A 24857-nucleotide genomic window follows, 5' to 3' on the forward strand; every position below is an offset into this window, starting at 1 on the left:
TACATGGATGAATCTTACACCCTTGCTACGGTGTTGCTCCATGTCGTCCCCATGAAATGCGGCAAAGGGAGTGAATAAGTGACCCGCTACAACAAAATGATCCTAAAGTCGGGCGAGGTCGATTATTTGAAAATTGCATGACACAATTCCCTAATGTTTCTGCTTTAAATTGATATATAACACATCTTATAAAAATAATCGGCTGCGGAGATATCGATGTTTAAAAGAGAGCATGTCGAGATGTCTGGGAAATCACTGTTTCGAGAAAAGCGCCCTAAAAGTTCTCTTTGCGATGCAATCACGATCAAGGGACACGCAAGTCAGTATTCACCTCCGGACAATAGAAGGCAAGCCCTAGCAACCCCCAAAATGCTCATTCAAACACAGGGTCGGCGGTCTCCTCACCGACCAATCAGTGATCAGGATGCCCGGAGAAGCGGCTGGGCATAGCGCACCCCGCCAACACGCACCAGTCGACTGGGGAGTGTGCGAGCTTCACGCTTCGGTTAGCGGCAAGCAGCAAACTGACCAATGAGATCACTCTGGTCGTTGTTAGGGGCGGAGCCTATCTGTGGCGCTCAATCCAAATGTTCGAACCAGTTTCTGCTACGTTGAAACGCCAAAAAACATGGCCCAAAGAAACGCTATTTTGTGGTCTTTCCTTTCATCATTTTGCTTCAAAATTTCGACAGATAATAGAAGACATGTCAGACTCTATTAATATGTCAAATTCAGAAAATCGTAAGTTTTAACCGATTTTGATGCTCTGACTTCAAACTCGATTTTCACGGCTTTGACCGTGCGCGACTTTAGGACCATTTTGTTGTAGCGGGTCACATAAGATCTCCTCCAATGATATGATTTGCACTTCTCTTGAGTATTTCTTGATTGCTTTAATAACCATCTTCAACAAGGCAACTATTCATATCTTTCCCCGCGCTAAAGATCTGTACACTTGGGTGTAGAAATTCTGCAGAATGTGTAGACAATTCACTCTGCCACGCTGTGTGTTGCTGTTTTTTACTTTTTTTACGCAACGCCCCATGTGGTAGGACATAAAAAAATGAAGAAAAATCGCCATCTCTTTCTTTAAAGTCAGCGAGGTGAAGCAAGCGGCCCAACATGGCATTTCCATTTAGTCGTTGTCGTCACTCTACTCATCGTCACTCTCATCTTCCTCCTCATCTAGGCTATCCTCCTCATCGTCCTCCTCCTCCTCCAGCTCATCGTCCGTATTCTCCTCGTCGCGTGGATTCGCCCTGCCCTGCTGCTGCTTCTTCTTTGCTAGCTTCTTCTTCTCCAGCTGCTCGGCGGAGAGGGGCATCTTGTGCCTCTCCACCAGCGGGTAGATGTGATGGATGGCTGAGTTGATGTTACCAACAGAGGGCGCTGCAGTAATTAGGAATCAATGATCACATGATATCACAAATCCAATTTCTCCTTATCGCATATAAATATAAACATTACTAACAAAAGAATATACCTTTACAAAGGTACAATGAAAGACCGACAAAATCCAAGAATATTTGCCAATAACTATTCATAAATTCTCCCTCAATCTTGACACCAATATGTACTTTACTTTTCCACTATACTTTCTCGAATGAAAAACTAGAATTATCACTGAAGGTGATTAATACCCCCGCCCCTAGTGTTGCTTTATAGTATGTGATGTCATGAGGGCAATGACATTAATACATAGTTTGTGCATTTGTCGAATTGGAAACAGAATAATCTTAGTTTACTGTACAATTACAGAATTGACAATGAGTATAAAACTTACAGCAAATGGAAATATGCTTTCCCCCAGCATCACTGCACTTAAAGACCATCATACACACCAAATTTGACCTTCATAGCTTGAATGGTTTATTTTGATACAAAAATGAGTGGTTACCACGGCAACAAATTTTCCTTAAACTAACACATTGGTGTCTTGCAAAACTACACTTCTAGATCATGATACATACTAAATTTGACTTTAATTGCTTGAATGATGGAAAAGTTATTCGATCTGCAAGGTTTTGGTAAAATTGTGGTTACCATGGCAACGGTTTATGTGACAAACACAAAAATTATGTGTTCCACATCTATACCTCAGGGCCATAATGTCTACCAAATTTGGCTTCAATTGCTTGAAAACTGTGGAAGAAGTTCACTCCACACGATCAAAAAAAAAATGTGGTTACCATGGCAACGCACTGTCCGATACAAATACAAAGGACATTTTGCAAAACTACACTTAAAGAGCATCATACACACCAAATTTCACCTTCATAGATTACATGGTTCAATTTGATACAAAAATGAGTGGTTACAGCGGCAGCCAGTGCTTTCCTCCCGGCACCAGCTAGCTATCTCTGGCGCTGGCAGCGATCGACGCATCTGGATTTGTGACAACTAGAGTCTACATCTTTTTTTTTTTTCGCTAGCTAATTAAAAAAAAAAAAAATTACACAACTTATACCGACTATGAGCGAATGAGTAGATGACATACGGCTGTAGCCAAAACTTGAATTTCAAGGTAAATATTGGTACGATCCGTGCGTGTTTGTAGACTCTATTTCTTTGGCGATGACTTGGGTACTCGCGTGTAAGCCCCATATATTCACATTTGTGTATAAAGAGAATAAAAACCGCTGGGAAGAACTATGGCTAGGCGCAGGCAGACGTCTTGCTAGTAAGCCTAGACTGTTGAGAAGTTAACTGATATAATTAAATACAAATAATGAATAAGAATCTTGAGCTAGATATGGTGCTATAAATTGCAACTTATCAGTTAACTTAAACCTTTTTAGGCTTTTGCCTTTACTCGGGAGTCTCGGGCCAGCGGGGTAGAATCTGTCTAACGTTAAATCTTGTCTAGAATTCTAGGCAGGAGTCCAGACTAGATCTAGAACTATTGACTTGTAGAACCCTACATCCTATATCAGTTTTGGTTGTCGATAACTTCAGGCAAGCCTAACTAAGTAAACCAAAAGGAATACAAATCTAGGCGTTTCTAAGCCGTATAAACTTAATTTACATTGCCTGATGTCAACAACCAAACTACTATTCTAGGTCTAAGTAACCTTGCATAACATCACGCTAACGCCTAATATTATGATCTACAAAAGTGATTTTCAAATCATACTATCGTAATATGATTATGAAACGGATGTTTGCCACCATCCATGGTTTAATATTTATAAGCATCACTTTATCAAAAATCAAATTCAGAGTTCCAGGCCTAAATTGAATATGGTCAATTCAGTGCTGAACATTGAAGAAGTGAAAACAATATAAGAATTTAACGCATCTTCACACATTCATTTAGCTGTAGTGTAGGCTGTAAAATGTTTGTCATAATAATATAGTATAGCCAGGATGTGTATTCTAACTTTGGCAAGTAGTGCACCCAAGCATTAAAAAAACAAAAATAAATCAGTGAATTATCAAAATCTTTGATCTGAACTTGTCTTCTAAAATGAACAACATATTTTACGAATATGCAGTGAAAGCCTAATTAAATAGAGAATCTAGTAGGCATATACATGTAGTTTGTTTCGAAATCTATGCATTTTTTAAACCGTTGTATTTCACTTAATTGTCTCTAACTGTATATTTATCATGCGTCAGTGGTGTCTGAATTTCACACACTGCCGTGCACCTTCCATTTCCATTTTTTCTGTTATTTGTGCACCCAACAACTGCACACTATGTTCTACTGATCCTTCCTTTGAAGCTTTCATTGTAGATCAATATGTCTGAATCACTCAATTTGTCCAAAAGAAAAGCATTAAAAGCCAATGAATGACTTTTCCTACAGTGAGTAAACAATCAAAATATATGCGCGGCGGTCGCCGGCCGCGGCGCAGCGGCCAGGCCCGGCTAAGTATGCGCGATGGGTATGCTAGCCTGCTGAGCTGCAAGTGCAACTCGCTGGGTAGCTAGCTCGCTGGAAGCCCCTGTTGGCCCCCAGTTATGGCGACCGTTACAGTATAGCGCCGCTAGCGGCGGTAGGTGAATAGGTCATCAAAATCGAATCGGTCTATATACCCCCTTCACACTATGTGTGGCGGGGGTATAAAAAACAAAACCCCAAAACCCAACAACACTGTGAACAAATTCAATTGTTCTCTGCACCTATCACAGCCAAGCTGTACCTCACACAATATAGAGATACTTGTAGAATATTTGTTCAAGACAAGAACAGTACCTAGTGGACATTATAAGATTTAAAACTTCAGGTATGGCAATTTTCCCCACAGACATAGAAGCATACACTGTACAAATTAGTTTTTGTTGTATGAAATCAAAGAAACAATTTTTGCTTTGTTTGGTGCCTTAAGATAGGGGAAGATTAATGAGGGGAGGTGACTTCAGCTGACATGTGATTTTACCCCTGCATGAAGTCAAATTATGCTGCAAGAAGGAGCTAGAGTTCACACACAGACGTTGACATACTCACCGGTCACTGTTATGCTTCCAGTCGAAAAGATCTTCAAGGTCGCTTTGGGGTCACGTAGTCTGTAGGTCACTGCTGGATGGAGCTCTGGCTCATAGCTTTGTTTCAAACACAACATAAGAAGAAGAACATACATGTAGTATACACTGTATTTAATAAGACAATTCCTATTGTTAAAGGGATGATATAGTATTGGTGGAGATGAGGATTGGGCTTTTAACTTTTTGCGAGATACCAATAAACTGCTTATGAAACAGTACAGAGATTACTATTCGAAGAGGAATTCAAAGTTTATTTGATATAAATTAGCTTTGGAATAGCCGAGACATCCAAAAACATAGTAAAACATAGCAATCATGATAAAAGGTGGGTCCCACCTTTTATTAGGATTGCTATTTTTTGGATGTCTCAGCCATTTGAAAACTGATTTTCATCAAATAAACACTGTATTCCTCTTAAAATTACATGCTCTTTCATATGTCATGATACGTTTCTCATCATCTCACCAAGAAAAAGTTAGAAACCTGAAGTTAGGTCTCAACCGAAACTGTACAATTCCTTTCAACATTAGAGAGACAGAGAGATACTGGTAAAGAAACAGATACAGAGTGTATTATTGCTTTTTAAAGGGGAATGAAACCCAAATGTATATGATCATGGATTGAGAAATTATGGCAATAGCAGTGGAAGGAACGCATCTATAAAGTACAGTGGCGGATCCAGAGGGGGGCGCAACCGGCGCACGCCCCCCCCCCTTTATTTTTCTTTCAAAACAAAAGAAATAAAAAGAAAAAAATGAAATGAAACCCGGTAAGTGGCACCAGAAATATTAGTCACGCCCCCCCCCCCCCCTCCTCCCCCCTTTACAGAATTCCTGGATCCGCCCCTGAAGTATGAGGAAAATCAGACAATCCGTTCAAAAGTTATCAATCTGTGGTGTGGGATGGCACTTCAATGGCAATAGAAAGGATCGGTCCCACTTGTTTCCGAAGTATCCCCTACCTTGCAAGCCGCGGGTGCTCCTCCGAGAAGTCCCTGATTCGGATTGCAAACGGCATCGAGGTAGTGCCCAGAACATTGACTACCTTGTAACTTGAGAAGCGTACCTGGGGGGGGGGGGGGGGGGGAGGGGAGAGACAAAGCGTCAGTTTGATTTCATTTCTGCACTTTTCCATGGAAACCATACATGAATGAATGGTAGGCCTACAACATGTATCAGAACAAAAAAAAAATCATAAGATAAATTCATCATATAATGGTCATGTTAATCTTTGAAATATTTGAACAAATACAATGGAATCAAAGAAATCAATGATACACTCATTTCTAGTTTGAGAGAGATAGAGAGACAAAAAAAAAAAAAGGCAGGAGACTGCCATCTTACGCAGTTGCATTTGTGAAAACAGCCTGACATAACAACAAATAAATGAACAAAGAAAGGGAAATTTAATAAAATGAGCATGACACATAGATTTTAATAATAAGGGAAAAATAAGATAAAGACCACAGGGATGGGGTGAGACTGCTGCAAATAACAATTACCACACATGTCAAAGTAAAGAGATTTTTTTTAATCACTGATTTCACTTTTGGAAGGTTTGAGTCTGCCTCCACATCTAGGCTCTACATGTATAGCATCTCTCTTTCCCCTTGACTCTGCCCATGAATCTATCATGACTGCCCCTGAATCTATCATGACTGCCCCTCTCAAAAATCACCAAAACACCCACAGCTGCCCTTGCATGTATTTATAGATGTTTGTGTGGGAGTGCAGATATGTGACAACTGTGTTATGCCTCTCTATTTTTTTTCCTTCTCATATTGCCTGACTTTGCAATTTGATTTTCATTTAATACATGATTAATTGGTCTAAAACCGCAAAGAAAAAAAAATATGCGGTGGAGGTTTAAGTCTTGCAAAAATCTGATCAAAAAAAGATTAATTTCAACTTATTTAAACATTCATATGTTACAACCAACAGCACAGTTTCTACATCACTATGTGACCCTGCACCTCAAAACAAACAAAAAGTCGCCAGACATGAATTTTTAGTTAAGACCATATTCTGAAAGAGCAGACTTTAAACTTTAAAATGATGTATAACTCAAATCAAATGGACTCTCCTAACCTATCTAAATATTGGAAAGAAAGCACAAACTCAGGAAAAGTGTGAACTGAGAAAAGAGGTTCTGAAGTACAGTGTCTATTCAAGCGCTTACAAATTGTATTCTTCACCAAACCGTGCTGGCTGTGCGATGAATGGGACAAAAAACAGGAAGTAAACCATCAGAGTAACAACTACAATGAAGAGATTATCAGATTAAACTGAAATTAAGCATGCCTCATTAACACATTCTGTCCATAATTAATGCCAACTTTCAAAGCAGTAGCACTATCTTTTCAAAAGTTATTAGAGTTGAGAGTGAAGAGTGTGGACAAGGTTTTTCAGAAATGAAAAAGGGATTCTAAAGACACACCTAATCACAGTATTCTACCAAAAATGTTCGAGATAAACTGCTAAAAAAAAACACTTTCCTGCCCGTTTTATGATACCAAATTTTAGCATAATGTAAATGAAGACCTGCTCTTTCAGAAAATATGAAAAAGTCAAGTTCGGCTAGGTTGACCCATTTCACTTATTTTCAGTCCTCACGCAAAATCAGTGTGTGCGACTTTATGTTTGTTTTGAGGTGCACGGTCACATATAATAAATATTGGAAGTTAGAAAGTGAAAATGTATTTTTGCCTAGAGCTACAGTCATCTCTGTATTACAACCCTATGCTATTAAGCCGAAAGTACTGTGAAAGGGACCATAGCGTAATATTTCCAAAAGGATCTGACATAAGAGCATACGTGTAGTGCTTCTCAATGGTCATGATAAAGTGCAACTGATAAAAGTTGCATAGATGCACATGCATCTACAGACAAAAATATTCAAATTCATGAATTTTCTTCCGTCGAGATGTTTTCATTGCAACTGATTGACAAATTGCCCTACATCGACGTAAATAAGTACTGAATTGATCAGTGTTTTAGTAGTAGCCATGATAAAAAAATCATGGGCGTACATACTCGAGCAGGATTCGAACCTACGACCTCCTGATCACCGGACAGGCGTCATCTCCACTAGACCACCGAGCTTTCGCCCGAAAGCAAGTGTTGGTTCTAATCCTTATAGCATGCAGCGGGTACTGCTTTGTTATTCAAATTCATGAATATTCTTCCGTCGAGATGTTTTCTCATGAGATTTTTATCATGGCTACTACTAAAACACTGATCAATTCAGTGCTTATTTACGTCGATCTGTAGGGCAATTTGTAAATCAGTTACAGACAAAAATATGCTCTAACACTAGCCAACAGCACAAGAACTTGTCAATCAATATCCACTTGACATGATAATCTTAAGACACAAAAAATATAATGATGAAAACAAAAAATTCTTACATTGAAGCCAATTCTCTGCAGAGCTCTAGCACACTTCCGAGCTGTCTTCTTTGCACTGTGTTCACTGAAATATAGGGGAAAAAAAAGTATGATCATTGGTACAATGAAAAAGGCAACCCTTGTGGTTCATACACTTGTAAACATAGAGGTATTATTGTTTGACTAATCCCTTCCCCTTCACTCTTGTCTAGTTTATCTTCCACAGTGTTGAAGTTGACAGAACTTCTTTTCTTGAAACACTCACTTTTAATCAAGCTCTGTGAAAAGAACCATCTAAGCAGTATGAATCAACTCGACCTCGCTACACTACTGTATTGATGCTTACAGAGTGAGGTTTCTTAAAACCCTCCAAGTTTTAATCATCTGTGCAAAGAAAACGTCAACATCCATGCAGTATGAGTCAACTGCAGCTCAACACACTGGTGTGTTTGACTGCAGCACACATTTTATGACATTTTTATTTCATTTTCTGCCCCTGGCAAATGCATTGGGTGACAGCAAAATGATTTCATAACTGAGAGTCCCCATTCAAAATCCATGAATTGATTTGATGCATACACTAATTACAATCACTTGTATTTTACAATTACATTGCTACAATTTCTGAAATTCCATGATTTCCTTATCCCATGTTTGGTTTTGTTTAAACTTATAGCATTCTATTCCCTTGATTTCATTTTATAAATGTGCCCTGCTACAACAAAAGGATCCGAAAGTCGGGGGATGGCAATTTCCTGATAATGACATGACATTATTCCCTTACTTTTCTACTTTAATTTCATATATAACACGACTCGTAAAAGTACTTGGTTGCGGAGATATCAATGATTTTATTAGCGCACGTTGAGTGGTTTAGGAAATCAGCATTTTGAGAAAACCACCTTCAAAGTTTTCCTTCCAACGCTATCATGATCAAGCGGAGGCAAGACAGGTTCCACCTCTCGACAATAGAAGGTATTCTCCTAGCAACCTCCGCAAAGTTCACTCAAGCTTAGTGCCAGCAGTCTATGCACGACCAATCAGTAACCAGGATGCCACGCACCGACCAAAAGGATCACTCCCTCGTTGCTAGGGGCGGAGTCTAGCTGCGGAGCTAAATCTAAATCTTCGGACACGTTTCTGTTCCGTTGAAAGTCGGAAAATAATGGCCAAAAAAGCGCGACTTTTTTGCCTTTCCTTTGATCATTTAGCTTCAAAATTTTGGCAGATGATAGATGATACATTAGACTACAAAATTATGCCAAAAACAAAAATCCGATCGTTTTGACCGATTTTGATAATCTGATTTCAAACTCGATTTTCTCTGCTCAGCCGTCAGCGACTTTAAAGGATCCTTTTGTCGTGGCAGATCACCTAAATGTACTTGACTAACCTGTCATTCCCTGTGATTGTTATCTTGCCAGATGACCAGATGGTGGCGGTGGCCGGAGGATTACGGAATCTCATGTTGACTTTCTGAGGGTGAAAGGACATGAAAGAGGAAGGGGCTAAAACATGGTGTACAGCGCAATATGCAAACAATTCACTTGCAAAGTTCTGGCCTTCACAGCAGTAAATGTTATCACCCTGTACGAAAATTATGCAAAATTACATTTTGAAATACTTGACCCGAGCTGACAAATCTAGGCCTCTGAACATCAGAAACCACATGGCAAGGCAATGGCGAAATCAGATTTTGGCCCACTGGGATGATATAGAATGGATAATTCAATGTGAAATGGATAAATGAGAAAAACCTCCAGAGGAATATCAAATATTTTCTCATAAGTTTCATTAATAAATTGCACAATTGAAGACAAGAATTACAACTGGGCAAGTTTCATGACAAACTTCTATACACTGTAACATCAAAATTGTTATATCTACCTCTTTGTAAGAAAAATCTACCTTATAAGGGTCCAAGGATAGACTGGAAATTTGACTTACCCCACAAATAAATCTACAAGACTCATACTATATATCATACCTTTTGCTGAATATAATAAATTCAGCAAAAGGACTAGCGTTTGATGCTTATTCATGCAAAGCCATGAGAACAGGAGAGTAAACAATCCCATGAGTAGACGGGTGTCTTTTAATTGTGCCAGATTCATAGAAGTACATTGTTATGTACCTGATACCAGACTTTGGAAGTCTTGTCACCTATTATTGTAATCAAATCTTGTTTGCTACGACTGATATTTACTGTCAAATGGAAAGTCCAAATTCTTTTACTAATGAACCAAATCAAATGAAATGTTCACTTGTCTGTTCATTTGATATTCTGCCGTTCCTAAATGTAAACTAAAACATGGAGTGGGTTTTCACTTTAAAGCTTAAATACATCTGGCTAAAAACCACACGATACTTTGTACCGGTAAGGTGAATGGCTGCAGTGCTTTTGTTTTACAAGAAAGAAAGGAGGCACACCACATCAAGAGAACAACGTGCCCTTCCTCACCCCGTACTCTCTCCTGTATTCCACATTTGAGCCAAACTGTCCGATTTTCCGCAGGTTGAGATGACACTTGACGCTGAAAGAACACACGACATTGTTGATGAATATGTCCACTCTTGTCTTGTCATCCTCTCCCTCCTCGCTCTCTTCCGGCCGTTCCGTCCCTTCAACTTTCTCCCCCATGCCATTGTCTTTGGCCCCGCCCACATTTGCACTTTCCCTAAGGTCATCAGCACTGGATGGCGGGACGGATGCGCTGCAACGATGCACGTTCTGCACGGTGCTCGGGTCTCCCTGAGTTGACGCTTCAAGTCCTGGATTGGCCGCGAGGACCTGGGAGTTTGAGCCCGGCATGCTGCCAAACATAGACGGAGTGGCGGCGATTGCACCCGAATTCATGCTCTCCAGTTCACTTGCTAAGTCTTTGAATGTCAGCCTCAAAAAGAGTTTTGAAGGGGCTACGACCAATGCGATGCTCGACTGAAGTGCATATTTTTTCACCTCTAACCTGTGATAAGAAGAGATTTTTAGGATTAAGAATATTTTCAAGCATACATTTCACCAAATCAAGATATTTTTTAGATAAAGAAAAAGTAAATTGTTGATCCTTTTCTTCCCTGGTGCACGCACAGAAGTTTAAAATTCATGAAAAGGAAAAGTGAGTGATGATTAGACTTTACAGTAGGTATGTTCATGGCAAGAGGAGTTTTTTAAAATCATTTCTATTTCTACATTTAGCAGGGAGCTACATAACTTTACTTTACTACTTGCCTGGTCGGGCAAGCAGATTTTCAAATTTGCCGCAAAACACTTGCCCGAACATTAATTTTACTTGCCTGAAAAGAAAGTCCAAAATATAAGGAATTATATACAAAGTCATGTTTTAGTCAAGGGCTTTGATAATAAAGCACAATCATTTGAATAAGCAGCACACATTGATTCGCACGCTTACAATGGAGTAATAAACTTGGTCCAATCAAGTGCTGCCACTGCATTGCATTGGGGCTTCTTCACGTAAGAGTGGGAAAGTTGCTGAAATGAAATACCATCATACTATTAAAGTGCATTGCATATCACCAAACAGCCATTATCTTTGGGCTTCTGTTTGGTTGACTTTGTGGGTTTGTTGGGGGAATAAGTAAAAAAAAGGTGGCTTCAAAACTTTTTGCTTGCCAAATTCGGGCAAGTATTTGTTCTCATTGTTCAAAAACACTTGCCCGAATTTGATTTCACTTGCCCCAGGCAATCGGGCAAGTGCTTATGTAGCACCCCGATTTAGTTGATTTACGGCTATCCTCGGTATAGGACTATATAGATAGGTATTCCGTGAAGCCAGACGTAACAATTTCTCTGCAGAACATTTCCCGAATGACCAGATACAGACCAGTCTTTCGGTCAAGCAAATACATGTACCCAACTCACACAACTGTGAGTGTGAATGCACTGAATATCTATCAATTTCTACAAATACCAGTGCAGTCCTCCATCCTAGTATTCCTAATTACGTCACTGTTGCCGATTATCCTGGATCCAACTTTAATGTGATGTTAACTTATAAGTTATATCGTGGTCAGTGATGGTCATGGTACAAATGTATGATGCCTTTCACAAATGACAACTTTCTCACCACTTAACAACTTGTTTGTTGTAAATTTTCTGCAACTAATCTTAAATATTATTGACATTAATTATCACTATCATTAGTATCAACATGGTTTTTAATAGGGTCTAGCACCACCGGTACGGCGGTAGGTCATCAAAATTGAGCATATTTTAATCTAACTTATGATTTAATTCTATGTTGTCTAAATTTATTGGCCATCGTGTTTAAAATTGTAAACATTTCGTAGGCCTACACTTGTATATAGCTAATAATGTAGCGACGCAGCAAAATAACCTACCCATTAATAATGATATGCATAGCACTGTGTTACTTTATAGGGCCAAATCGTGATATCGGTCCCCTCTCGTTCGTCGTTCTGCGTGTGCGTCTCCACTACAACATGTGCAAAGTCTATGCCAGACTATCCCTATGGAGGTTGAAAGAAGTCCCCGGCTGCGGCGCGGCTAGCGCTAGGCATTGCCATTGCCTAAAAGACATATGTGACCGTGCACCTCAAAACGAACATAAAGTCGCACACACTGATATTGCGTGAGGACTGAAACTAAGTGAAATAGGTCAACCTAGCCGAACTTGACTTTTTCATATTTACTGAAAGAGCGGGTCTTCTTTTCCATTAAGCTAAAATTTGGTATCATGAAACGGGCAGGAAAGTGTGTTTTTTTAGCAGTTTATCTCAAACATTTTTGGTAGAATAGTGTGATTTGGTGTGTCTTTAGACTCCCTTTTTCATTTCTGAAAAACCTTGTCCACACTCTTCACTTTCAACTCTAATAACTTTTGAAAAGATAGTGCTACTGCTTTGAAAGTTGGCATTAATTATGGACAGAATGTGTTAATGAGGCATTTATAATTTTAGTTTAATCTGATAATCCCTTCATTAATTTTACTCTGGTGGTTTACTTCCTTTTTTTTTGTCCCATTCATCGCACAGCCAGCACGGTTTGGTAAAGATTCAAGCGCTTGAATAGACACTGACCAACTGTACTTCAGAGCCTCTTAATTTTCTCAGTTCACACTTTTCCTGAGTTTGTGCTTTCTTTCCAATATTTAGATAGGTTAGGAGAATCCATTTGATTTGAGTTTTACATCATTTTAAAGCTTAAAGTCTGTTCTTTCAGAATATGGTCTTAACTAAAAATTCTTGTCTGGCGACTTTTTGTTTGTTTTGAGGTGCAGGGTCACATATGACGAAATGAATGGCGGTGAATGGGGGGTGGGGACCTATTTCGCGATAATGCCCTTAATACCGCCTGTGTTTGGACCTTTAGGTTCATTAATCAGCCAAATTTCATGGTGTTTTAAATTAGCACAGGATGTACCGTAGGCAAATAATAACATCGGCCTTGATTGACGTTTGTTTTCTGCTTCTGTTTTTTTGCAGCGCACAGGCACAGCACCACAAAATTAACGTTGAAAATCTCGTCTACTAAAAACAAAACATAAACTATTGCCAAACTATTCGATACAGGTGCACTTAATGATGACTTTCTCAACAAAAACATTTGATACTGTGCTTAACTTTGCAAATAAATACATTACCGATTACGAAGACAATGACTGCATGCTCGCTCCGCAATTACTATAATCTGTGTGTGTGGGACTAGGGGAAATGATTCGCCGGCTTTTCACTGTCTTCAACCAATCAAAATCTACTTCACTCACGTATCTATTTCCGGTCTATACGTTCACAGTTTCTTGGCAGATTTTCTCTGAAATAGTAATTTTTCGAATATAAATTCATTGAAATGATACTAAAATAATATAAAGTGAGAAATAATTATTTTAAAAATATATTTCATTTCTAAAATTGAACATTAGAAAATTATGTGACTGTGCTCTGTAAACCTATTGTCAATAAAATTACAGTATCCAATCAACGTGCTTGTTTCTTTGCTCGAGTTTGGCCATTTAACAATAATTTGCATGGACCTGAACAAGAGCGGCGCGAAGATTGAATTTTCACAGACGAAAGCAGTCATTGAGAGAGATATCTGTTAGCAGTCGCCTCGTGAGTACTTTGCAGAGTAAGTATTTAATTATTTTCAAGCTTAGGCTGTAAGAATTTTGCAGCAATATCAGCCAGATAATTGTAGCAGAAAGTCTTACTCGAACCATCCCCGCAAGAGCAAGACAGACACTGAGAGTGAGAGTGAGACAGCTACATCACGTACATGTAGCTAAGTTAGAAGAGACTAGAAATCTAGTCTAACGTAAGTTAGATTCTAGTTGCTCTCGCAGTCTTCTCCTCTAACGAAACAATCAATAGAAACTTTGGACCCGTGGCGTAGAAAAGTCAATGGGCTAATTGTTAGACCGTCTATATTGCACTGACTATAGCTAGCTGTGTAGTGAAAGCCATATCACTATCAGTCCGGGAAACCCGCTCTTGATCATGAGGACCGCTCCCGCGTACGAGGACTGCCCCGCCTCGAGGACCGCCCCCATGCCTCATGAGGCCCGGGGGGGGGGGGGGGGGGGGGGGAACGCCTCATGAGGCCCCCTATTCACTTCTATTCATCTCACATCTGACGTATAAATTGTCGCAACTTTGCACGGTGATTTTTTGTTACACACACATGTCCACTATCCATGATGAAAAGAAGAAAAAATCCTATCGGTTTTTTTTTTCCAAAAATCGAGTTTTAATCAACCGATGCAGAGCGCCCATTAAAACACAATTTATACGTCAGATGTGAGATGAATAGAAGTGAATAGGGGGCCTCATGAGGTGTTCCCCCCGGGCCTCATGAGGCATGGGGGCGGTCCTCATGAGGCGGGGCAGTCCTCGTACGCGGGAGCGGTCCTCATGAGCGGGTTTCCCGGACTGATATTACCGATTCTGTAAACGCGCTTTGTGAATTGTGTATCAATATTATTATTGGCATGGGCAGCGCCATTACTGCGGTGTCCCAGCCGATCCCCCTCCCCTCTCCCCCACCCCCTCCCTACATTAGCACGCGCACGGAATGAAAAACTGATGCATGGTTGTTTTAGCCAATTGGCGTCTCGTACTGAGTGCGCGAAAGCTTGCTAAATGCACGAACCTTTGTTACAAGTGCGCGATAAACATGTTGCCCGGGGGGTGGGGGAGAGGAGGGGGGGGGTAAGCTGGGACACCGCAATTTGAGCTACTGTAAAAGTGGAAATTTTCGCGGTGTTGAAATTTTTGCGCATTTCGCGCAACCAGAAACTAGCGCGAAAATAAAAGCACGCGAATATTTTTGCTTGCCATAATGTTCCTGTGTGTGATGTCTTGATTCCACGGAATTAAAAACGCACGAAACTCTCCTGACCCAGCCAAGCGCGAAAAATTAGTCGCGCGAAAATATCCACTTTTACAGTAATGGCTGCGCCCAGTGCCACAAATTGCCTGCTGCCCTCAACGAACCCGAATCGGTCAATAGGCTAGCGCCTATGTGAGATCGGGAACTCTACTTCCCCTGGTTGATTATGTAGGGCCTAATTTAGGCCCTCTTGCTCTTGTCTATTAAAACTGAGTCTAACATTACTCTACAGTTACCTACGCACACACACACACACACATACGATACAACATAGTCGTAGACGTATCTACAGCATCATCACTAACACTGTAGCAAGAAGATTCTTACTCGTTTGATGTAATTTAGGGCCTAAATTTAATATAATAACAAACTAACTAATTTTTGTTTTTAATCACTACATCTTGTAACATCTCTGAACATTTAGGCTATTGTAAAACCTCAACTGACAGCCAACATGAGTGCAGAAGGCAGTGTCACAAAAGCTCCTGTAGGACTGCAAGGAGCTGGTCGGGCAGTGACAAGAAAGGCAAAGAAGTTTTCTGAGAGTGTGGTAAGTTTGTTTGTTTGTTTGTGTGCTATTGTTTTTGATATTTGTTTTTCTTTTGTTTGTTTGTTTGTTTGTTTATTCATTTATTTGTGGGGGGGGGTTGTTTTTTTTTGCACATAGTACCTTTCTCTTACCCCAGCCCACACTCAATCATGCTGCCAGATCACATATAAATCCTCTAAGCTTAAAAAAAAAGAAAAAAGAAAAAAAAATGTATTATCATGTGGTTTGTTTCTTAACATTTTCATGGCATTAATATGGAAACTAATGAAGTGAAAAAGTTTGCATTGATATCTGACAGTGATTAAATGATGCTGAATGCACATGTTCTTTATTTGGAGTTTGTTGTGTCACTGGACTTTGTTCATTGGGACTTTCATATTTTTAGTATCTGGTAAAACTCAGTGTGATAAAGATAAGAATCAATGGCTTTTGTTGTCATATTTTAAAGCAGATGCCTATACAAATTCATGTGTATTAAGTGAGTTGAGAATCGGAAAGTCTTTAACTTTGTAGATGTACGTACGTTTGTACATACTCTAGGAGAGTATTAATACCTTTCTGGTTCTAAAGTGAAGAAGACAGTGAAATCTGTGGACAGTTGTTTTGGACAGGGGCTTTTCCATTGTACCATAGTATGTAAGTCTTTAGTTAATGTTGCAGACAGTGTATCGAAATATTTAATGTGGCAAGGTTCTATGTTCCATGTTGCCTATTCACATTCAAATGGTGTCATACAATGTCGAGAGATTTTATGCACTGACGAATGTTATAGTTGACTCTTAAATGTTCTGAACTTCCACCCCGAATCAGTTTTGCCTTCATGTTCAGGGAATCATTTTAGTTTTCCCTGTACTTTTACCTTTAATAGTCATATCACTTTCAAGTTTCAACATGTGTGATATCTCTTGCCATTCACTGCCATTGGCATGTACACACAGTTTTAGTTGACTTACAATTGTAAACCCCAATTTTTCCCCTTCTCTTTCTCACTTTCTGCATCTTTCCCACTCTCTTTTTGTCTATTTGTTTTTTTCTTGCTGTCTTTGTCTCTCTCATTGTAATATATCATAGAGTTCCCCATCTCGACGCAAGTCTCTCCAACTTCTTCAGCCGGTTGCAGGGAGTCAAACCAAGCTTGTTGGCTCCGATGGATTCATCAGATTAACCAATCAGGTGTGGATAAAAATATATCTGACCTGAATACCCTTTGGTAGAATCATTTAATGGATTTCTTTCCCAGTTCCCTAAATCCTGTAAATGAAAATTTCCTTGTACTGGATTCTTTCTGTATAAAATTTTCTGCTACCCGTTTTTTTATGTGTGCATAGGATGGGTAGTTTTAAGTAAGCTTGATAGTTGAACAAAATTTAAACTTTCTTAAGCTGGTGTGCTTCCTCCATCCCAACAAAATCCTACTGCTGTTTACATGGTGTCTATTGAATGTGTCCTCCTTTTGATGCGAAAGATGGATATGATTATAAAAAGCGTATGGGGAGAAGTTGCATTCTTTGGCATTCCATCATTCCTTCTCTTTACTCAATATATTAAACTTGCAATAAACATAACATGTGATTTCTGTTCTCTTTCCTCATGAACTGTTTTCAACAGGCGAGTCGATCACCAAAGAGGAAGTTGTGCAGTGATGGAAAGAGTGAACCCAGGAAGGTCTTCAGGCCAGATGCAGGAAAAAACTTCACCATCTTCGAGGACAAATCTTCATCGTCAAGCAGTCCAGCGGTATGGTTTCTCATTAGAGCAAAATGTTAATCAGATGCAGTGAAACAGGAACAAATCAATGGTCAAAAGCATTCAAATTCAATTGAATGCCTGCACCAAAAACACGAGCAGGGATACGTTTCATGAAGTCATCACATAAAAGTCTTTACATAAATCTCAGAAAGGCCAAAGTTGCTCATACGTAGCTATGTGAGACTTTCAGAGAGAAGTAAAATCCATTTCAAGAATTTTCTTGTAAGTGTGTCTTATGAGCAAAAAGTCTAGACTATCATGAAACTGACCCCAGGTCCACCGTTAACATGTTCATGATGTGTGAATTTAAAAAAAAAAAATTATTATCATTACCATCCAGCCTTTATGTTATGTTTAGCCATCTTTTCAATTTACCAAGTTTTACCTCCATCACCTGTGTTTTCTTATCAATCTATCTGCCTGTCAGTCCAGATACATCACCAGCAAAATAGCTTCTAAAGTTCAAAATAATCTTTAAGTGTTCAGTGGTTTAGTACAAAGGGCACTTTCATGTACAGGAAGGCAGACCCTGATATATTTTTTTGAACTCTAAGGTGTGGTCCACAGCTCATATTCGTATATTAAATTGTTGGCTGCAATATTCAGTGTATTATAGTGAGTCAATCCATGTTGGCATATGACGTAGATTGTATTGATGTATTTACAATTGTACACTTGTACTTCATGACAGCATTATTTTAAGTTGATACGCACTTGATTTCAATATTGTAATTGCTACTGGTTGAAAAGTCATACTTAACTTCTAGAATTTCCCTGTGCAGTATAAAGTTAAAGGACAAGTTCACCTTCATAAACATAAGGATTGAGAGAATGTAGCAATATTAGTAGAACACATCATTGAAAGTTTGAGGAAAATCGGACAATCCGTTCAAAAGTTATGAATTTTTGAAGTTTTTGTGCAGTAACCGCTGGATGAGAAGACTACTGCAGTGTGTGAATAACTTAGATGTCACATGCGTACAACAATATAAGGAAAATATAAAGAGAATTTCACAAAATTTCATCTTATGAAAAAAGTTCACATTCCCCCGACTCGTTACCGACAAATGTTATGGGTAATATTATTCCCCCTGCCTCTAGAAAGAGCCAAGTCAAGTGCTCTTTTATTATGTGAAAAAAAGTGAAAATATGTTGAATTTTCTTTATATTTTCTTTATACTGTTGTACGCATATGACTCACAAGCTGTAGTAGTCTCCTCATCCAGCGGTTCCAACACAAAAATTTTTAAAATTCATAACTTTTGCATCGATTGTCCAATTTTCCTCAAACTTTCACTGATGTGTTCTACTAACATTGTTGCATTCTCTCAATCCTTATGTTTATGAAGGTGAACTTGTCCTTTAAGAAGTCAACATGATGTGATTTTTACCAAATTTGGTACAGTAGTATGGTACAATGAGACAATCCTCACCAACAACCCTTTATTGTACAGTGCACTCCCATGATAATGAAGGCGGTTATCACAAAATTCTGGTGACAACAAAATAAAAGTTCAGGTTCCAATATTATCATCTATTATCATCGCTGGGGCAAAGGACAAGACCTCGTTTGTACACAAAATGTCAAAAGATGATGTTCAGGAGAGCAAAATAAAACATGGCAGCCAAAGCACTGTAGCAAATGGGATAGCCTTTCTTTTGACATGCCGTGATGGCTTCATTTTTGGGGTAAGACAGCCAGGATTTGGGCAGGACATCACATAACTGATTATCTGACTATTAATTTTTTAAAAAGTCATTTTCACCAAGATTTGATTTACAAGGTCTTGTCACCCCAGCGACAATGTACTGTTTCGTTCAATTAAAACAACATTTTGATTTAATGCTAGAAAACTGCCCGTCCCGAGGACTTCATTTTAGCAGGAGTTGCCTGTATATCAGTGAGATTTGTCATGAATCTTCCCCCCAACTAATATGGTATCTTTCCAGAGCTCGCCTGAAAATGAGACCGTTGAGATGCTGACCAGGGACACGCCCACGGAGTCGTACTGGAAGGAGCTTGCTGAGGAGAGGAGAGAAGCACTGGAAGACGCCCTCAAGGAGAATGAAGAGGTTTGTTTAAAGGACAAGTTCACCTTCCTAGACATGTGGATGGAGTGAATGCAGCAATATTAGTAGAGCACATCATTGAGAGTTTGGGGAAAATTGGACAACCCGTTTAAAAGTTATGAATTTTTCAAGTTTCCACTCAGTCACTAATGGATGAGAAGACTACCACAGCTTGTGATGTCACATAAGTCGTCGGTTGAGAATGATAAGGGCATTAAGTGACCACAAAACCCATAGTGTTCGAGAAGACTTAAAGCCCTTCTCATTCTCAACAGACAATGTGTACAATGGTATAAAGAAAACAGAGAAAAATCAACATATTTTCACTTTTCTCTCATAATAAAAGAACGCTTGACTTGCCTCTGTCAGAAGGCAGGGGAATAATTTAACCCATAACATACATCAGTGACAGGTTGAGGAAATGTGCACTTTTTTCAAAAAATTAAATTTTGTGAAATTCTCTTTATATTTGCCTTATTTAAATATCGTTGTACGCATGTGACATCATACACTGTAGTAGTCTTCTCATCCAGCAGTGACTGCACAGATGATTAAAAAATTCATATCTTTTGAAAGGATTAGCCGATTTTCCCAAAAACTTTCACTAATGTGCTCTAATGATATTGCTGCATTCACTTAATCCACATTTATATGAAGGTCAACTTGTCCTTTAAAGGGGCATTCCAAACGATTTTCATAATTTCACATCATGTAGTCCATAAATCAACAGCTCCATGTATAGACTTGTGGAATTTGTTGTGGCCCTTGAGCAGAGAAACCAATACCCTGAAAATCTTAAACAAACTAGAGAAGCACTCTGAGAGCGCAGACCTCCGCCAAGCATGCAGCCCATTTCCACCCGCACTGATCTTGTTCTTCCACAGAGATCAGTGATTTCCACCCATACGTATTGCATTGTGTGCTGAAAGCCGCCCGATTTCCCTATATGGAAGCCTTTGTTACGTCATAAACCCTCAGCTGCACAGCACGCCTTGCCCTAGCAGAAACTAGAGCACGCACTTTAGTGCACGCATGCAAACCTCAAATACGCGCAGCCTAAACTCCCAAGTTCATTGACCCTACCTGCAAAAATATCAAAAATCCATCACAAATTCCCAAAAAAATTCTCGGATCACTACCAAAAGATAATTGTTTGTTACTTGTGTCATTCCCAACCTATCCTGCAAATTTCATCCCAATCCGTTAACTACTTTTTGAGTTATTTTGCACGCGGACAAACGAACGAACTAACTAACTAACTAACTAACTAACAAACAAACCAACGGTAACGAAAACATAACCTCCCCCCTAGGGCTTGGTGGAGGTAATTACACTGAACAGTGTTGATGACATAGGAGCCTCACGTATTTCAGAAATGTAGCAGTGCAATTCCATTACAATACCGCTTGTTTAACAAGTTCACCTGTGTAGAATCTATGCATGCCTTCTTTTGTTCTGCTCCCTTGAGCCCCAGCTCATGCGTTCTTATGGTGAGGCTGCCATGTCATCATTTTTGTTCATTGCAATTTGTTATAAATTTTGAAAACATTATTATTCCTCATCCCAGTCACTAAAAATTCTGAAACTCTGTACTCAGTATAATTTACACATTTAAGTTTGAAAATCTTCCGGAGGTTTGTTTAATACCCCCATTTCACAGAGATTTCCTCTCATCGGTCACTCACTGGAAGCTAAGTTTATTGCTTCCGGCCACCCACCGATGTGTATCGGACCACATTCTGATGGATTTGGCTTATGTCAGGCGACTATAAGGTCAGTGTCAGGCCTGTGAGGCGGTGATCCAATGAGGCAAGATCGTCTGATGAGGATAACACCTGACATGTCTGACACTCGCCTGATAGTGATGCTCGACCAACCAAGTCGGATTCATTAGACTACAATCTGATACACTTCGGTTAGCGGCCGGAGGCAACATCTTTGCTTCCGATGAGTGACCGATGAGAAAAAAATCTCTGTGGAAGACGCCCTCAAGGAGATCGAATTATCTAAAGCCCTGTTTTATCAGACCTTGTCTGTGTGTCACTCTGTTTGGACTTAAGCTTTTAACGCAAATCAAAGGAATGTCACCACAAGAGCGTTTTTACAGAAGGGTTATCAGGTTTTGTTGGGGTAATACCTTGCCGGTTAGGGTAGAATATGGCTAAAGTTACCTGGCAACGTCTGAGCAACATTTTGCCGGGACTGTTTTAACAAGCAGGGTAAAAAAAGATTACCCAGACCGTTCTTCTAGTTTGAAAGGCTCTTGTAAAAGGGGGCCTAAGAGAACAAAAATATACCACAGTAGATTTATTATACTCAAATCCCAGTTCTGATACACTTTAACTTTCATTCATGAAGTATGTAAATCATATTCATAATTTACTCACAATATATTTATTAAATATTTATATTCTCTTTCATTTACATTCAAGTTAAAGGTCCAAAGGATTGAATGGTTGAATTATACTCAGAATTCTGTAATTCCATAAATAGCGCATATTTTTTTCTCTCTCTCTTTTGAATCATGGGTATGAAAAATGTCTTCATATTATTTAAATGAGGACAGTGCCAAGCGACCTCAATTCTAAAGTGTTTTGAATTGAAGGGTTTTATAGGTTCAAGACTCTGTAAGATACATACTTGATGGGAATATACATGTACTAGTGGGAGCCTTTTCTTCAATTAATTTGTTATGTTTCCATTCTGTCTTCAGCTTCACGTGGAAAACAGCCGACTGAAGGAGGAGAACGAGAAGCTACAGGTCATGGCGGATCAGGCGGAGTATCTAGCAGATGTTGTGGAGGTAAGGTCATGTGACATGATCATGTGACTGTTTGACACAAAGATCCTCTTTTGATTTTTGTTTATTTGTTTGTTTTAGAATCCATAATATCTTCAGCTGTTCCATCGTAGTGTGTATCAGCTTACCTTGCTTTCTTCCTCATCTTTCCCTTGTTCCATCCCTGCAAGCTCCCATGCAATGGAGATAAACTCTCCTTGCATTGAAGTTTTAGCTGGCTGACAAAGTTGGCTGCTGGGGAAAAAGAAGAAGAACAACAACAAAAACAAAACTGAGTGCAGAAAAATGCCCCTGAATGCAATTCACTGAAACATGTTGCAGTCAGGACACTAGCCTAGTGGATGAGGCTCTTGACTCTCAAACAGAGGAGCCTCAGGTCAAATCCTGCCAAGTGCCTACACCTTTTTACAAGATGTTTTTACTCACATTGTCCCTTACGATGCAGGTGTAAAAATTGATATGTGACAATGCTCGGGTTTACAACAACAATACATGTAATGGCAGTGCCTTCTTGGAGAGCAGTGCTAACACTGAAGAGGATACCTTGGGTAAAGAAGTCCACAGGATTACCAATAGTATCAAATTTGTGTCTATCTTAAAAATGAACTTTAGTGAACCAATAGTTACAGCTCATTTAATCTGCTGTATATTGTCGGTTGAGAATGATAAGGCCGTTAAGTTGCCACTAAACCCATAGTGTTCGAGAGAACTCAACGCCCTTCTCATTCTCAACAGACGATATGGTCCTAACATATTACTTTTTTTTTCTGCTCCAAAAGGTAACATACGATGGGTTTCCAATGACGCAAATAGAAGGGAATACCTACCAATGGATTGTTATGTGCTTATGTAGTTGCCCATACGTGCATGCCCATCATTCATACGTTCTGAAGACATGTAATTCCAAGGATGTCCAATGGCACAACACACTAGAAAGTTATGCAATATCAACCAGCATAAAATCACAGCTATTGTGTTTGTTCATGATTGACTGGAGTGGGTTTTGGTGTTTAAATGCCATGAATTCAACTAAATAGGATGCAAAGCAATCCAAATGAGCAACTTCATATTTCTTTAAAAGCAACTCTGCTGCACTCTTTTCCCTTCCTCAGTGATCGAAGCGAAATATATGGAATGCTTAAACTCCCCTTAAACTCGCTCATCATCCCTTTGCTCACATCAGTGTCCATCCCTCAAACTTCTTTCTTTCTATCCCAGACTCTGATTGGAAAGTCAAGCGAGGAAAGCGAAGGCGCAGACGAGAGTGACCGGTCTCCAGATGGCGCCCTTCACACCGAGGAGGAAAATCGGTGCTCGAGGGATGCCCTCCATCGAAATGCCGAGAAAAGTGATGCAGATGATGCAGACGATGATACCAGATGCTCTGTGGAGGAGGAGAAGAGAGAGGTGGAGGAGGAGGAGGAGGAATGTATTGACAGTGATGTTCCATGCAACCTGGCTGATAGAATTGACAGAAGGAATGAAGTTGTAGATGGATCACCAAGCAGAGGAGCATGCGAGGAGGAGGAGGACTTATAGCGAATGGAGCCAAGTGATTTTTCATGTGACATTTGAGATGGAAGTTATGCTGCCATCTTCCAAACAATACACTACCTGACACTTGGCTGGTGACATGCAATGGTTTGATGTCTGCGTAAGAATGGGTTCATATGTTGGTATATTTTGATTTTTTAAATGTGATATATTGTGAATGTCTTATTTAAAGAGAGGAAGAGAGAGAGAAAGAGATTGTATGTGTATATAAGTACCTGTGAGAGAGAGCTTTGTTTTAGTTGAGAGGGTCTATTGTGTGGTGAAATGTTATTTTAAACTAAATGTTGATTTTAAACTCATGATCGGAATTTGAATTTTGTTACTCTTCAATATTGATGCATTAATTTTGTGTGAAAGATATTGTGATATGTTGTGACGATTTGTGATGCCCTGGCTTGTCATTCAGTGATTATTCTAGAAGGGGTTTTGCCAAGTTGGGCTTTTCTGCACGTTGACATGGAATATCTGTGGCATCAGGCACATGACACTTCAAAGAATTTTAGTCCTACTATATGAACCATCAGCGTGGCTTTAATTATCAGTCATGAAAAGCTTGGCAACCAAACACGAAAGAAAAGAAATAGCGTGATTCTCGCAAAATTAAGGAAGCTTCATTTAAGTTAGAATGTGAAAAATTCACATACTAAATCCCATTTTTTTTTTAGTGTTCTGCACTCAAGATTTCCCCACCCTTCCACCATGTGCCTGGTGTTGCTCATTGACTCCTACAGGGGCAAAAAGATGAGCCCCTGAAACTCCCCAGTTCCCCCCCCCCCCTCCCTGTCACCACTAAAAGAAATATTCCACAGCCTATAATCAGTGCAGCATTCACTCTTAAGTGCAACAGTTTGTGAGTCTGGAGTTTGCTTTTTAAAGTGTTATGACAACAGTGTAC

The 24857-nt window shown here is 39.5% G+C and overlaps 2 protein-coding genes across 2 annotated transcripts; one reads left to right on the forward strand and one right to left on the reverse strand.

Moving 5' to 3' along the window:
* Positions 1 to 1135: 1135 nt before the first annotated feature.
* On the reverse strand, positions 1136 to 10685 carry LOC139724556 (TATA box-binding protein-like 1). The gene is given in 6 exon segments (XM_071635688.1): positions 1136 to 1389; positions 4451 to 4545; positions 5450 to 5553; positions 7895 to 7958; positions 9267 to 9349; positions 10335 to 10685. Coding segments are annotated over 6 exon segments (951 nt in total).
* A 3208-nt stretch (positions 10686 to 13893) lies between these two features.
* LOC139724557 (uncharacterized) lies at positions 13894 to 23947 on the forward strand. The gene is made up of 7 exons (XM_071635690.1): positions 13894 to 13979; positions 15664 to 15789; positions 16861 to 16962; positions 17398 to 17526; positions 19489 to 19611; positions 22322 to 22411; positions 23627 to 23947. The coding sequence occupies exons 2-7, from the start codon at positions 15694 to 15696 to the stop codon at positions 23945 to 23947; spliced, it is 861 nt and encodes a 286-aa protein (XP_071491791.1). The 5' UTR covers positions 13894 to 13979; positions 15664 to 15693.
* Positions 23948 to 24857: the final 910 nt, after the last annotated feature.

Source organism: Diadema antillarum, unplaced genomic scaffold, assembly GCF_040938485.1.
Source record: "Diadema antillarum isolate AM-2024a unplaced genomic scaffold, OU_Dant_1.0 scf00000221, whole genome shotgun sequence".
Taxonomy (NCBI): Eukaryota; Metazoa; Echinodermata; class Echinoidea; order Diadematoida; family Diadematidae; genus Diadema; species Diadema antillarum.